Source organism: Pseudovirgaria hyperparasitica (genome assembly GCF_010093815.1).
Source record: "Pseudovirgaria hyperparasitica strain CBS 121739 unplaced genomic scaffold EJ05scaffold_5, whole genome shotgun sequence".
Classification (NCBI taxonomy): domain Eukaryota; kingdom Fungi; phylum Ascomycota; class Dothideomycetes; order Acrospermales; family Acrospermaceae; genus Pseudovirgaria; species Pseudovirgaria hyperparasitica.
The window spans coordinates 767,841-781,849 of NW_022985553.1; the positions used below are offsets into that span (position 1 = coordinate 767,841).

Consider the following 14,009-nt stretch of genomic DNA (forward strand, 5'->3'; position numbering starts at 1 on the left):
CTTCCGTAGCAAGCAGCGCTTTCTCTATTCTCACCTCCTCCACGCCACTCGTACTGATCACAACGCATCGAAGGAGAGACACCAATACACGACTCAAACCCTCATCGCAGTCTCACTCCCATCCATCCATCAGCACACCTCCCACCAACCCACCACCATGACCGAACCACGCATGCGCCAACGGCACAAAGGCCAACAATTCCCAAACTCAGACCGTCCGTCCCTCCATGTTCCTCCCCCCAAACCTCTCCCCTTACTAAGACCCACACAGTCGAAGCATTCCTCTTCTCCAACGGCTCGCCGCTCCCAGCCCCACAGCCCACGCTCGCCACCCTCGACGCCATAATCACAGACTTCATCATCGAGACATGCCACGAGGCGGCGCTGCGGGCCTCGCTCGCGGGCCGGCAGAAGATCAAGCTCGACGACTTCAAGTTCATGCTGCGCAAGGACGAGGAGAAGCTGGGCCGGGTGGAGGAGCTGCAGGCGCTGGACCGGCAGATCAAGGAGCAGAAGAAGATCTTCAGCGAGGAGGTCGTCAGCAAGAAGGAGGAGAAGACGGAGCGCGAGAAAGGGAAGCGGAAGAAGCGGAAGAGGGATGAGGATGATGAGAGTGCCGGCGAGGAAGACGGGGAGGATGCGAAGGATGCGAAGAAGAGATGAGATACTGTGTGGGGAGTTGATGGTGATTAGGAGCCTGGAAGAGATGAGATTCTGTGTGGGGAGTTGATGGTGATTAGGAGCCTGGAAGTGGCAGGTTTCCCGAAGATGAGAAGGCATATAGGGCGTTTTTTGGGGACTAAGCATTTCATGGCGTCACATATTTCATGACACGAGATGCGCGGAAGAAGACGTGCACTATGGGAACGGCGCTTTCGAATATTCATATGTAGCACTATGGACTGCCGAGTCGGCGCCAATTCGCTCTTGGGCTGGCCGAATCCAAGTACGACCAATACAGGAGAGCTTAGGATTGTCCCATTCGAATCTAAGAACGCCCTGCCCACGGACTTGTGAATCCGTACATGCATTATTATGCTCCAGAGTGCCCCCAGTATCATATGTAAAACACATCTACAGCTCATGCTTCCTGCTGTTGGTTTCTGTTGTTTTGTCCTCGGTTGCCCTTGTTCTGTCTTCGGTCGCCACCTTTTTGTTTGTCGTCTCCCCCAAGAGCGTCGCCGGTGCCTAGAGTAAGAGCGGCGGTTGCAAGACGGTTCGAAAGATCGATTTGTGTGCGGATGGTGTTGGAGAGGTAGGCAACGACGAGGACGTCTTGGATGTGGTTGTTGCTGGGTGTTATTAGCATTTGCAAAGACAATTTTAAAAGTGTGAACGTACAAATCCCTCTCGATGTCCTCTGGGTTGACCTTGGGTGCTAAGCTCAGGGCGTTTAATAAGAACTGACCCAGTGCGCTACTTGGCTCTGTCTCCTCATCCAGAACATTGCTGACGTAGTTTGATACTCGCTCAAGCATTTCTAGCACTTGCTCGATAGCACGCTCAAGAGCCTCGATATCAGTCAACATGCCCTGTGTCCGGTCCTCACGGTCCTTCGCACCGGCGATCAACTCAAGACCCGACTTGTCGGCCTCGCCATATTTGATCTCATACGGCACCGGGATGAACAAACAGCTATCCGCCGCGCGCTCGGCTGTCACACCGATCGGCGCACTGATATACGTCCTGGCCTCAATCTCTTTCCCAGGTACCGTGCTGACAGTCAAGTGCACCGCCGGGTGCGGCCATGTACCATCGCCTTGCTGACCGTAGAAGTTCTGAATGAGGGCGGAAAAGGTGTTCAGCTCAGCACTGGTGGCATACCAGCCAACCAGCACCTCGCGCGGATTCGCCCGCAGGTGAAGCGCGAGCATCTGTTTCTGGTAGTCCATGTCGACCTCGACCTGCTCGGCGGTTTCGGTGTGCGGGACGGCGTAGCAGTTGCGGATCTCGACTTCGGTGCCATCCTCGCTGCGGACTCCGAGAAGGGTTCCGATTACGCGTTCCTGGTCTTGGTTGCGGCGGAGAGAGTGGTCGAGGATCGAGAAGACGGCCTTGAATTCGATGTTAGATCTTCTTTCTTCTCCTTGTCTCTCCCATCCTGTTTCATACCTGTGGTTGTATGACTACACTAAGAGGGGCGGTTGAAGGTTGTGCGCCGACTGGGGCGGGACCAAGCGGTCTCGCGAGATGGAGGAAGGAGTCTGTGTCGGCCATGATTGCAGTCGAGCTCGATTTGGTGATTGTCTTGTCTGGAGTATGCGCTGGCGCCGCTCGAATCTGCCGTGGAGTGAAGCGCTACTCCTTTGCGTCGTGGTGGGGAATGGGAGAGTCGAAATCGCAGGAATCTTGGCACGCACTCCGCTATGAATTTCTCGCCAAAATTGATCAATTAGAATAATCGATAAGATCATGTTAGATCCGAGTTTCAGCCGGCGCAGATTGATTTTCCTTAAATCTCGCCAGCTCTAAACTTTTTCTTTTCCTACAAATTATCGGGCACTTTCGAAGACTCGGTGATCTTAATCTTACGGTCACGAGTTCAATTTGTTGCCCAGAGCAAATCCAAAGCTACGGCTATCTCACGCGTGTTGCGAACTCTGAGCGATTGCCAGGAAGTTTTCGTGTCAAAGTGTGGGAGACATACCATCACGTCTACAAAGCAAGGCTGTCATACAGCTTGATGATCGGAGACTTGCAGGATCAAGTATTGCTATATCGCAACATATCTCAACCATGCATCTCTCTATAACTCCTTCTCGCCTTTTGGTCCTGGGCGAGATGTCTGCATTGGCACCGCCTGTGGCCTACCTTTAGAGGTATTCTTCTGATCGGCTGCCTGCTCTGTGGCTAGCACGTAAATAGCTTTCAATGCTTCTCCTGACATTGTGACGATGCTGACGCACGCCATTCCCCAAATCTGTATGCTTATGCTGCCGAGTGGAGCTCGTGGGAAAGACAAAAGCCACTCCACATAGTATGGAAGCCATCCTTGTGGAATCCAGAAGAGCGGTTGCTTCGAATACCAAAATTGTAGAAAGAAGCGGAGACCAGATGTGCTGACCCATCTAAAGGTCTTGACTGCAGTATCAAACTTTGTCTTGAAAGCGCGAATAGAGCTGTCTGTAGAAATCATTGAACAGTCAGGCCTTGTGTGCGCATAATGGAGTAGAGTGCAGAGAGTAACTGACCACTCTTCTCAAAGTCAGACAGTGCTTTATCATGCTGTCTTCGCAGCTTCGCCCACTTGGAGAAGTTGTCTTGTGCGCTCACTCCGTTCATCTCTTTCTTCAGTCGCACTACCTCACCCTTGAGTTTCGCATTCTGTTGTGCCGCGTGCGCCGTGCTGGTAGGGAGCTTGCTGTATATCAGCCATGCCTATCTATCGTCAGATGTTCGTCCAACCTTCCTTCGGGATGTGCAGTAGGTCTTACAAGCTCATTCACAGTATTTGCGCCGATTGTGTTGATGAGGTAGATTACGACTTGTAGTATGAAAACTACGAGAAGTAGAGATATCATACTATCAACAAATGTTTAAGCTCCGTGAGCTTTTCGAAACAACTAGCCCTCGGTTTTAGTCGGGAGGTTTTTGAGATGTGGACTAATAATTACCCAGCTGTATCTTAGGGCGTTATGACGAGGGGTCACCATAAAAGCCGCTAGCCCATTTAGGTTGTGGACTCTTCCTCCTGTGAACACATTCAGTCTTCATCCGTCGAGGCCCATCGTCTTGACATGCGAGTCCTGTATTTCGCGAAACTAAGGTCATTTTTAACATCACAGATTGACCATGAACTAAGTTACCTCTCTATTATGCCATAGCTGATGTTCTTCATCTTCGCGTCAATGTTGCTCCACGACCATGGCAATGGCTGGAAAGAACAAATAAGTAATCATAAAAGCGATGTACAAAAGGGAAAATCAATTTCCCTGAAGAAAATTCTGTCACACATTTTTACAAAAACGCCCCCATGAAACGCAAGCACGCCGTTATCGCTAATAAGCACTCTCCAGTTTCTGATAATCCCCAACGTCATCCTTTGGATGCCACTTTCTAGTTCGCCTCCAGCATGCGGTCGATAGAAGACTTCCGGTCCACTTCGTCGCCGTTCCCACGAACGAGTCAAGCACAGACTTGCACTCGTTCAATCGATCTGGTTCATTCTGCGGAATCTTCCTCTCCGGCTGAGATCCCGGATCACTTAGCATTGTCCCGTATCCCATATTCTGGTCCGGAATGGAAACACTCAATCTAGGGCCCCTCACTGGCTTCTCCTGAGAAGCTTCCGGAACTGGATAGCTCGCGGCCTTGACAGGGGAAACTTTGTACGTACTGGCCCTTGCCCTAGTTGGCAAAGTCACGCTTCTTGCACGAGTAAATTCAACTTGAGGACCAGGCAGGTAGCCGTTAAGTTGTCTGCTCCTATTCAGTAGCGTTGTGAGTGCGTGGTGCTCCAATCGACATCCTGTCTGTGCGAAGGGCTCGAGGTACCGCCAATCAACAGAGTACACGGTACGTACGTTGATGTAAACGTTTCCCGGAATCTCTTGGTCGTGTGCTAGTTCAAGAGAAGGAAGGTACTCCGTCTTGTCATGATCTGGATGTGGTGATGACGGAAAGATTGGGAGATAGGATAGGCGGTGATGCAGCGCATATCGACCACGGGAAAAGACGTCTTCGAGATTGTGGTTCTGGAACAGATCGACCTGGTCCATTAGTGAATCCTCGTTCACGCAAATTTGATCACTCACGAGATGCACATGCACTGAATCCGGTCTCTCGGCTGGACGCGAGCATACCACAACTGGCGTGCCGTAGTCCTCATCCTCGAGGAAAGGCGACGACTGGAGAGGTTTCAATGTAACTTTCGGGCCTTCCTTCACTTTCGGAAGCCATAGGAGTCGACCTGGTACCACATATTCATTTGATATCTGGGACTGCTTGATGTCATGTCCTGGTAGTGATGAAGCTCTCTTGTGGTCCCGGTTGGAATTTGACATCGTATTCGTAAAGTAATCCAGATTGCGCAACACTGCGGACCGTCGCGACAATTATTGGAGCAATGATACAGAGAGAAGCTAATGGCTTGATAAGTGCGATTCTATAGCGTATCTAGCGATGACCATGACTTGCAGTCCCCGCCATATCTTGGACCAAAGCACCTATATATGTTCAACCTGCGACAAACAACGATATAATAGTCTATTCTATACAATTTCATATGAGGGAGTTTGATGCGGAGCACGGTTGTTGGTGTGGAGTGATATGGCAAGGGTCCGACTGGCCAGATCATCGGCATAGCCTACAGCTCAGAATAGCATGTTTCAGAAACAACACTTGAAAATAGAATGGCTCACGGGACCCTTGGATTCAGCATAAAAGTTATGCAACTACAGTGTCCCCATTCGAGGCCGTCGTATTCGCACTTGAACGAGTCGTGGGCATGGAGAGGATCCAAAGCAGGATCAGCGGATGAAGACGTCATATGTTGCTGCTGATGCTGTTACTGTTGTCTCATATGTCGCGGAACCAACGATCAGACCATAGGACGACAAGGGCATGCTATCTTTCTGTTTCAGAATTCACAATTATCAGCAATCCCAGAAACACGGTCGCTGAATTTGTGTCCCGCGGCGTGCACAGCCGGCAGCCACGACTTTACCGGCTGAAGACATATTGTCTTCAACGCCTCAGTCTTGCAGGAATTTGTAGAGTGATGAGCTATTCGAGTGGCTCAACATACCTTTTGGTAATTGATAAGTTGTTGAAATAGTGGAATGCAGGTAGACGTGCACATCATCTATCTGGACTGTGCCGTCCGCATGCCGCCGTCCACAGCATGGTTACGGAGAAACATCGAAGTCCACCATCTAATAGCTCATCTAGCGTATCATGAAACATCTACTCCATATTCTTGTCTTTATCAGCGTCATATAATTCTCCGTTTCATGCGTCTGTCTGACCACAAAATCCTCCACATTGTCCTGACCCCAAGCGCTCAGCATCAGCATCCATGAAGGACCCGGGATGTGCCACTTGTGCCCCCTCAGCATAGCCAGGATAGATCCCACACTCATCTAAAGATTACTAGATAACTAGAGCTAGTTTCTTGATATTTCCACCAGAACCCCGGAACATCACCCAAGTACTCCTTCCTAAGCCTATTCGTTCAGCTTCCAATCAGCCCACTCGTTGTGAGTAACACTCCTGCGCCCACGGCTCATCCATCCATACTGCCCAACTCGCACACGGATCGATGAATCCCTGTGTCCAAGCCTCTAGGTACACCTTCGCCCCAGAACCCACGTTCGACATGCGATGATTATACTCATAGTTATCGCTGCGCCCTTGTCCGCTCTGCTGGAGATATTTTGAGACGTTGGGGCTGTTGGTCATGATGAGAGGAAGGGAGACAACATGTTGAGACTGTCATGGTGCTGGGGATCAAGTCTAAGTTTCGAATGGAGTCTTATGTATGCGTCAAGGTGGGTATGTCCGTGACAAAGTGATGTATCGTGAAAAAGGGGGTGCTGTAGGTGACTGAGATATGGTTAGAAAGTGTATGCTATTGCCCCCCTTTAGACAAACATGGATTCCCGAACATGGGTATAACTAGGTGATATACCATTGCGGGAATAAATGTACCGTGCCTCATTAAAGCTGTCCGATGAATGCTATAACAAGAGGCATCATAAATCCATAAAAGACACGCACTATAAAGCATTTCGTCCACACCATGATCACCCGCAAGCAGATTGATCTACAACACGCGCCACGACCTACTACATGCAAATCGTAAAGACACATGCTGGTCTGTCCGTGTTCGCTGCTGGAGAGTGAGGATCTCATAGACGAGCAAATGTGGCTATTGAAGGTAGATATAGCTGGTCGTCAAGTATCATGCCAGCCCGGTGACAGAATCTTACATGCCATAACACTTGATATACCTGTTCGTTTATACATACACATGCCCATCGATGTCACACATGGGTGCAACATGAACTACATTCTAATTGCGGTGTGTACACGGCCATCCTACTCCCCTCTCCTGTGTGAGTTCGTGAGATCCACGAGGGGCTGGAATATTGCTTGAACCAAGTGCATATTACGGATGGTTGGATCGTTGATGTTGTCTCTGCTGTGTGCATAGATTGGCTAGAGACGCTGGCCAATTCTTGAATAGCGACCAGATAGGCCAAATGGCGGATCATTTCTGCTTGGTCTATGAGTCTCAAGGAGCACTTGTGTATGGGCGGGTCAGCTGCATCTTTATCTGCGTACGTTTGACCTCTCACATGAAGCTCGGTTGCGTACTCTTCTTGGGCTGATTTGATGTGGTCTTGGAGGCGAAGCAAACATCCACGCTCAAAATGGAGTTCGTATAAATCGTAATTGTCAGGACATTCAACTCATGGCTTTCGTGCTACTCATCAATGCACGCTCAATCCAATACCTCCCATCATGCCTTTCATAGCCATAGCCCCCTGAATGCAACGCTAAGTCCCGCAAATACTCCTCAGAATGCTCATTAAACGCCTGCTCCATGCTTCTCATATCAGACCGACCTGGATATTAACACATCGGTAAGATATGTCTCACATCAGACCACCCAAGACGACTTTCCCTACGCCAGCCATCTCACCTTTGACACCCGTACGACTCGCCTCTTCGAACTCGCGGACAACGCCTGCCACTATGACTTTCCGCACTCTTGCATCAGCCTTTGCAAAGAGATCGCTTACGCCAGGCGCACACTGCTCCGGGCTATTTATCATGGTCATCACCTTGGTATAACAGTCGATCAAGACGTCGCACAGTGTCGCGAACGTCTCAAAAAAGTCCGGGTCAAACGGCAGCGCTGGCGTAAGAAGTAAGTCGTATTCTTCCCCTGGGAGCAGGTCACTTTCTCCCGATAACGACATGTCGATACTGGGGGTTCCATCTTGATTGCCCAGTCCCATGAGGTCTGCCGCACTCGACGATCGCCGTCCCTTGCCACCACCGAGAGGGTTTGCACGTTTGAACATTTGTGGTAGTCGGGCTCGTGTCAGGGAGGAAGGTGTGGAGCCGTCAGGTGGGTGGTTGGTCTGATATGTCTCGAATTCGACAAGAAGAGTATTCCATGCTCTGAGATATTCTGTGGGAGACTGAGAGTTTAAGTCTAAGATTGTAGGTATTGAGTAGCCTAGTATCAGATAGTTCGTTGCGCGACGACCAAGCTTCTTGGGATCGAAAAATTGTAGGCGGGCGAGATCGTTCTTGCCGAAGAGCAAAGTGTTGAACCAATATACGCGTCCTTCATGGCTATGTCCAATGTCAGCTTTGGGGGCCTGCGATGTCTTCCACGATACCACTCACGCCTTCCTTAGATAGTCTAATGTAGATATTCTCTTGGTAGCTAAATCATGTATATGCTGAAAGACGACACTTGGGTTATAGCCATTTGAAGGTGGTACAAGCGGTGTAGCCTGTCCAATCACTCCATTGCTCTGGCTGTAATTCGAGTGTGATGTTCCCGGTGGACGTGGAGGAGGAGCGTTGTGTCTGAGAGGTATTGGTTGCATGCCGACGGATGAATTGGCTTCTGCCGCACTCAAGGGAGATTTGGAGAAGCTTGAGGGCCCACCATTGCTATCTGAGTTCAAGGTTCGCAAGTTGTCAGTCGACTTCTGTCTGTTCCTCCCAAACGTAGTTATCGACAGAGCGGGGCGGGTAACATTGGAGCCAGGAAGCCCCTTCTCGGGGGAGTACGAGAGTGCCAGTGTTGCGGCTGCTGAGGGGGCCCGATTGTTTGAACTGAAGCTCGCGCTTCCTACTGTGGAAGAAGAACGCAGAGACGTAGAGCGACTCAGGGTAGAATCGGCGCCTTGTGAAGTAGAGATGCTCCGGCGGTGTCGCGACGATGCAATGGTGGGTTGTGGTGAAGGGTAGGTATAGGAATCCGAATCGTCGGTCGTAGAGGGAGGCTCTGGTGTACCGCTGGGAATGGACGACAAGGTACTCGAGACGGAGGTGTTGATGATGGAGGAGATGCCTTTCGACGGCCAGCCAAATATCGAATTCTTCCTAGTCCTGCCTACGCGCTGCTGCTGATCGGAAAAAGGCATAATGGCCCGCCCTTTGTAGGAATTGGGCTTTGCGGCCCACCAGCAAAGGTCAGACCAGACCCCTGGGAAGAAGGCAACCAAATTGGGGCACCAAGGCACTAGGCTATGATTCGTGAGTTGGCGCTGGCGGTGTGTACCTAACGATGGAGACTGTACCTGCCTAAGGACTTCGGGAGGGAGGTATGTTAGCCCAAGGTTTGGTGATAAGCTACCAAGGGACTACTGGGCAGTCGCCGTTCTACAGTGGGGAGGGTTCAGGGGAATATCAGTCGACTACTGTGGGTATGGTACCTCTTTGCACAAGGGTCCTGCCACTGTTATTATCAATCTATATTATGACTACAGTACTGTCTGTCACTGTCACTACTGCTAGATACTAATTGATGCTACTATTCTTCTAGGTGTCCGTTAGCGTTCGTGTTGTCTGTGCCGCGCCAACTGCTGTGCTGTGGGTAGGCCGATGAGCGCCTTTCGCATTCACGCAGCAAGTCCTATATGCTTAGAGACTTCTGATATCGCAACAACACCAACACCACCAGAACAACTCCCGATTGCGATGGAGTCTCAAGTAAAGGCAATATGCTGCTCGGTAGGTAGTCTTGGTGCCCGGTGTTTGTCGCGTGGGCGCGCCGTTCGCATTCGTTTGGGCGTGCTAGAGGGAAGGATTTCCGAGGGTTTCTCAAGCGTCCAGTGTATTTTAGTGTTCTAAACGTTCAAAACAAAGACTTACTGAGTAATCATGTAGTCAATAGTTTAGCCGAAGTAATATCCGCTACCCTTCTATCCGCCTCTTCTTCTTCTCTCTCTCTATCCCTCTCTCTCCCTCTCTTCCTCCCTCCCCCTCTCTCTATTATACGTGTTTTTTTGACCTTATAGGCTTTAAAACAACACTAATTACACGTGTTTTTGACTGATTTTGACCTTATAGGCTTCAAAACAACACTGATTACACGTGTTTTTTGACTGATTTTGACTGATTTTGACCTCGTAGGCTTCAAAACAACACTGATTACACGTGTTTTTTGACTGATTTTGACTGATTTTGACCTTATAGGCTTCAAAACAACACTGATTACACGTGTTTTTGACTGATTTTGACCTTATAGGCTTTAAAATAACACTAATTACACGTGTTTTTGACTGATTTTGACCTTATAGGCTTCAAAACAACACTGATTACACGTGTTTTTTGACTGATTTTGACTGATTTTGACCTCGTAGGCTTCAAAACAACACTGATTACACGTGTTTTTGATTGATTTTGACTGATTTTGACCTCACGGGCGACGGATATACACGTGCTTTAAGTTTGTTCTATATTACTTAGTAAGACGGCTTAGATATATGGTATAATAGCCGACTCGTATAGTACATATAATACAGCTGGACGCTTGAGAAACCCTCAGGATTTCCCCGGACCGCCCCAAATTGTCCGGCTCTCCAGACTCCCTACCGATCGCTCGTGAGATCATCCTTCAAGTCGTCAAGATGTAATGACTATGAGTGAATTGATGACATTGTGAATTGGTCGGTGCACACTCATTCCGTAACAATAGCCTGCACTCCTGGCCAATGCTCCTGATCGCGTCGCAAGAAGCAAGAGCGGGTTGTATCATCTGAGCAACCGCGTCTTGTCTGGTTTATACCGTTCATGGACTCTTAAATTCGTTCCTAAATATGAAGCATATGCAACAAGCCGCGGCCAGAACATCGATCATTGATATCCCAACCCATTTTATCCCCACTTAGTAGAGCTATCAAGCTTGAGCTGCCTAGTGGTGTAGATCGGGATGCCCTTTTTCACCGCCGAAGTGCCCCGCCAATCTTGCCCCGCCATCATTGCTTTGCGTATTCTCCAGCAAAATGACTTCCGCAAGACCCGGCGCAGGCAGGACGCGAACAAACAGCATCAGCCAAGTAAGTACAATTACTCGGTATATCTCCATGCCTCCGCCCCTTGCAACATGACCTTACTGACAACGCGTAGAAGGAGTCTGTTCCTAAGGCGGGCCAATGGCCGGTCGATCCTCAAGAAGCTGTTCCCATCGATGACGACCGCATATGGATTGACGGGTGCTTCGACTTCGCGCATCATGGTATGAGCATATAGGACTTAACCGCGATGAGACACTTGATCTGACACTGTCTAGGTCATGCCGGCGCGATGCTACAAGCTCGGCAACTGGGCAAGGAGCTGCTCGTTGGCGTGCACTCCGATGAATCTATCTTAGAGAACAAGGGTCCAACGGTTATGGACTTAAAAGAACGGTATGGTGAATCCATGCTTCCACTGAACGGACTAACAAGCGTGGCAGTGTTGCTGCCGTGGATGCGTGCCGCTGGGCTACCAAATCCATTCCTCATGCTCCTTACGTTACCTCGCTACCCTGGATATCACATTATGGTTGCCAGTTTGTTGTGCATGGTGATGATATCACATCTGATAGCAGCGGGGAAGATTGCTATCGCTTTGTGAAGGCAGCTGGCAGATTCAAGGTCGTCAAGAGAACCCCGGGTATATCGACGACCGACCTCGTTGGCCGTATGTTATTATGCACAAAGACACACTTCATTAAGTCATTCCAACGAACCCTTGCTGGTGAGGAGGGTGATGGAAGCGATGAAGAACGAAAAGTCAAGGCAGCAGCTATGCTCCAGAGAATCAAAGATTATGCCACCGATGAGTCGGGGCTCAATCCTGGATTGGAAGTATGGGACTGGATTGCATCACGACCAGCCAAGGAACGACGTGTATCTCGTGTCGATACCTCAACTTCGCAAGACTCCACTTCCCCTACTATGCACAAAACCGAGCGTGTTCGTGAGGAGAAAGGAATCTTCAAGCATCTCGTGCAGGGCAAGAGGCCCAAGCCTGGACAGCGAGTAGTATACGTCGACGGCGGTTTCGACTTGTTCTCTACCGGTCATACCGAATTCTTAGCCCTCGTTATTCGAACGGAGTCTGAGGAAGCTTTAGCGCAAGGATGGACCGCCGATGAACAGAGAGATAAGAGAGTCCAAGAGTCCGGATGTGACTATGCGCCGGTATATCTAATTGCTGGCATACACGACGACGAAGTCATAAACTATTGGAAAGGCGTGAACTTTCCAATCATGAACATGTTCGAAAGAGGACTCTGCGTTTTACAATGCAAGGTATGTTTCTTCCACTGCTGATAGTGAACAACAACTGACCTATGGTACAGCATGTGGACGCCGTTGTATTCGGAGCTCCTTTCACCCCATCAAAAGCTTTCCTGAGAAGTTTGCCGTACGGTGTACCGGATACAGTCGCACATGGGCCAACCTCGTTTATGCCGCTGACATTCGATCCTTATAAAACCTCCAAAGAACTTGGCATCTTCAAAGAGATTGGCTCGCATGAGTTTCAGAATGTCAATGCTGGGCAGATAGTAGAGCGTATCATGAAAGGAAGAGCTCTGTATGAAGAGAGGCAGCGTAAGAAAGGAGAAAAGGGTTTCGGAGAGGAAGCAATGCGAAGACGTGAGCAGATGGAGGAAGACGCAGCGAGGCAGAGGAAGTTCCGCGAGATCGAGAGGATGTATAGCGTCTAGTATAGCGTTATGAATTTCTGCGATTGATTGCTGCATAACCTTACGCACTGCTGCTCTTTTGGCGGCTGACCCACTTAAATTCCACTTAAACTTCAAGGGTCCAAGACTCGCGTCATGACGCGCTCGCGAAGGTGGAAACAACTAGTGCTATTTAGGCAAAGTCACAACAGCTGTTACTACATCCACCAAGTTCGTCTCTCACCTGGTGAAAAATCGACTGAACATCAATGCTGTGCCGGCCGCATTCCTGCAGCTTCTAAGACCAGTCATCAATACTATGTCACTGATCTCCATCTTGTAATTTTTTAGGATCACTCACCACGCGGCTCCAACATGGCGAGAGGCAACAAATTCAAGAAATCTAAAGCTCCAGAAGATCCAACAATCGATTTTCCGATCCTCAAGAAATTAGCTAATCCCTCAATACTTCCCGTCGAGTCTACGACCTCTCGCACACACCCTCGCGATCCCTCCTCCTCAGACGACCACGCCCGCACCCGTCCTCGCACGGCTGCGAAACCATGGGCAGATGGCGACGAGGAGCCCCGCTTCGCAACCCCCAATCAACCTATCCAATTTCATTCACAGCAATCCAAACATCCAGAAGCCGTCCAACACAGCGGTCCGCCGAGCTATTCATCTCTCCTTCCCTCCCACCTCGCCACAAATCTCGAAAAAAGCTTCGACGTACACGCACTGAACATCAGTTCTGGATCCAAGATCAATGCAAAAGTCAAATCGCTTCTGGGCTTGCTCGAGAATGGATTTGACTTTGGCAAGACGGACCAGAAGCCCGGTGTCGTGGCGCTGACGGCGAAAGCCGGCACGGCGAATAAAATGATTAGCGTGGTGGAGATTGCGAAGAGGGAATTGGAGAAGGAGAAGCTGAAGTGGTTTCAGTACTCGGCGGTGGGATCAAGGATCGAGGAGTTGAAAGAGAAATTGAAGAAAGAAGAGGGCAAAGGGCAGAAGGGCAATGGGAGGGCATTTGGTGGTGACACTGCGGATACGGAGGATGTGAATATGGTAGAGGAAATCGAAGAGGAAGCATTTGAGACGATGGTTCTACCGGAGAGGAAGAAGGTCAGAGCGGTGCCATATTTGACGGTATATATGGCGAGGGTGCCGGTACAACTGCTGAAGGCGGAATACGGAGAGCAGATGTACGATCCGAGGAAGGATCAGAGATGAGACGGACTATATAGCATGAGATAGTCTACACTCAATTACTGTGATGCCTTATCAGGCCCTCTAAGAATTTGAGCACTGGCGCTAATTACTATATCTATTTCTCGGAGCATAGCCCGGGGCACAATGGTTGCAC

General features: G+C 49.7%; 8 protein-coding genes across 8 annotated transcripts; 4 read left to right on the forward strand and 4 right to left on the reverse strand.

Moving 5' to 3' along the window:
* Positions 1 to 157: 157 nt before the first annotated feature.
* On the forward strand, positions 158 to 663 carry EJ05DRAFT_484627 (uncharacterized protein; the record flags this gene model as incomplete). The annotated part of the gene is made up of 2 exons (XM_033745356.1): positions 158 to 215; positions 272 to 663. 2 exons carry the CDS (start codon positions 158 to 160, stop codon positions 661 to 663), a joined length of 450 nt encoding a protein of 149 aa, XP_033602154.1.
* Positions 664 to 944: 281 nt separating this feature from the next.
* EJ05DRAFT_307069 (eukaryotic translation initiation factor 3 subunit F) lies at positions 945 to 2,481 on the reverse strand. The gene is made up of 3 exons (XM_033740656.1): positions 2,113 to 2,481; positions 1,342 to 2,054; positions 945 to 1,292 (listed from the first exon to the last, which is right to left on the reverse strand). The coding sequence occupies exons 1-3, from the start codon at positions 2,215 to 2,217 to the stop codon at positions 1,082 to 1,084; spliced, it is 1,029 nt and encodes a 342-aa protein (XP_033602155.1). The 5' UTR covers positions 2,218 to 2,481; the 3' UTR covers positions 945 to 1,081.
* Positions 2,482 to 2,746: 265 nt separating this feature from the next.
* EJ05DRAFT_498909 (uncharacterized protein) lies at positions 2,747 to 3,521 on the reverse strand (the record flags this gene model as incomplete). Its single annotated transcript, XM_033746750.1, has 3 exons — positions 2,747 to 3,123; positions 3,192 to 3,378; positions 3,435 to 3,521. 3 exons carry the CDS (start codon positions 3,519 to 3,521, stop codon positions 2,747 to 2,749), a joined length of 651 nt encoding a protein of 216 aa, XP_033602156.1.
* A 264-nt stretch (positions 3,522 to 3,785) lies between these two features.
* EJ05DRAFT_307093 (uncharacterized protein) lies at positions 3,786 to 5,391 on the reverse strand. The gene is made up of 2 exons (XM_033740657.1): positions 4,755 to 5,391; positions 3,786 to 4,709 (listed from the first exon to the last, which is right to left on the reverse strand). Exons 1-2 carry the CDS (start codon positions 5,001 to 5,003, stop codon positions 3,999 to 4,001), a joined length of 960 nt encoding a protein of 319 aa, XP_033602157.1. The 5' UTR covers positions 5,004 to 5,391; the 3' UTR covers positions 3,786 to 3,998.
* A 1,956-nt stretch (positions 5,392 to 7,347) lies between these two features.
* Positions 7,348 to 9,330, reverse strand: EJ05DRAFT_307128 (uncharacterized protein). The gene is made up of 2 exons (XM_033740658.1): positions 8,362 to 9,330; positions 7,348 to 8,307 (listed from the first exon to the last, which is right to left on the reverse strand). Exons 1-2 carry the CDS (start codon positions 9,108 to 9,110, stop codon positions 7,599 to 7,601), a joined length of 1,458 nt encoding a protein of 485 aa, XP_033602158.1. The 5' UTR covers positions 9,111 to 9,330; the 3' UTR covers positions 7,348 to 7,598.
* Positions 9,331 to 9,469: 139 nt separating this feature from the next.
* On the forward strand, positions 9,470 to 9,824 carry EJ05DRAFT_474771 (uncharacterized protein). The gene has a single exon (XM_033743669.1). It carries the CDS (start codon positions 9,571 to 9,573, stop codon positions 9,817 to 9,819), a length of 249 nt encoding a protein of 82 aa, XP_033602159.1. The 5' UTR covers positions 9,470 to 9,570; the 3' UTR covers positions 9,820 to 9,824.
* Positions 9,825 to 10,904: 1,080 nt separating this feature from the next.
* EJ05DRAFT_531229 (phosphoethanolamine) lies at positions 10,905 to 12,850 on the forward strand. Its single transcript, XM_033749012.1, has 5 exons — positions 10,905 to 11,027; positions 11,098 to 11,206; positions 11,261 to 11,378; positions 11,426 to 12,266; positions 12,317 to 12,850. The coding sequence occupies exons 1-5, from the start codon at positions 10,974 to 10,976 to the stop codon at positions 12,683 to 12,685; spliced, it is 1,491 nt and encodes a 496-aa protein (XP_033602160.1). The 5' UTR covers positions 10,905 to 10,973; the 3' UTR covers positions 12,686 to 12,850.
* An 18-nt stretch (positions 12,851 to 12,868) lies between these two features.
* On the forward strand, positions 12,869 to 13,998 carry EJ05DRAFT_474773 (uncharacterized protein). The gene has a single exon (XM_033743670.1). It carries the CDS (start codon positions 13,019 to 13,021, stop codon positions 13,874 to 13,876), a length of 858 nt encoding a protein of 285 aa, XP_033602161.1. The 5' UTR covers positions 12,869 to 13,018; the 3' UTR covers positions 13,877 to 13,998.
* The last annotated feature ends 11 nt before the right edge of the window (positions 13,999 to 14,009 follow it).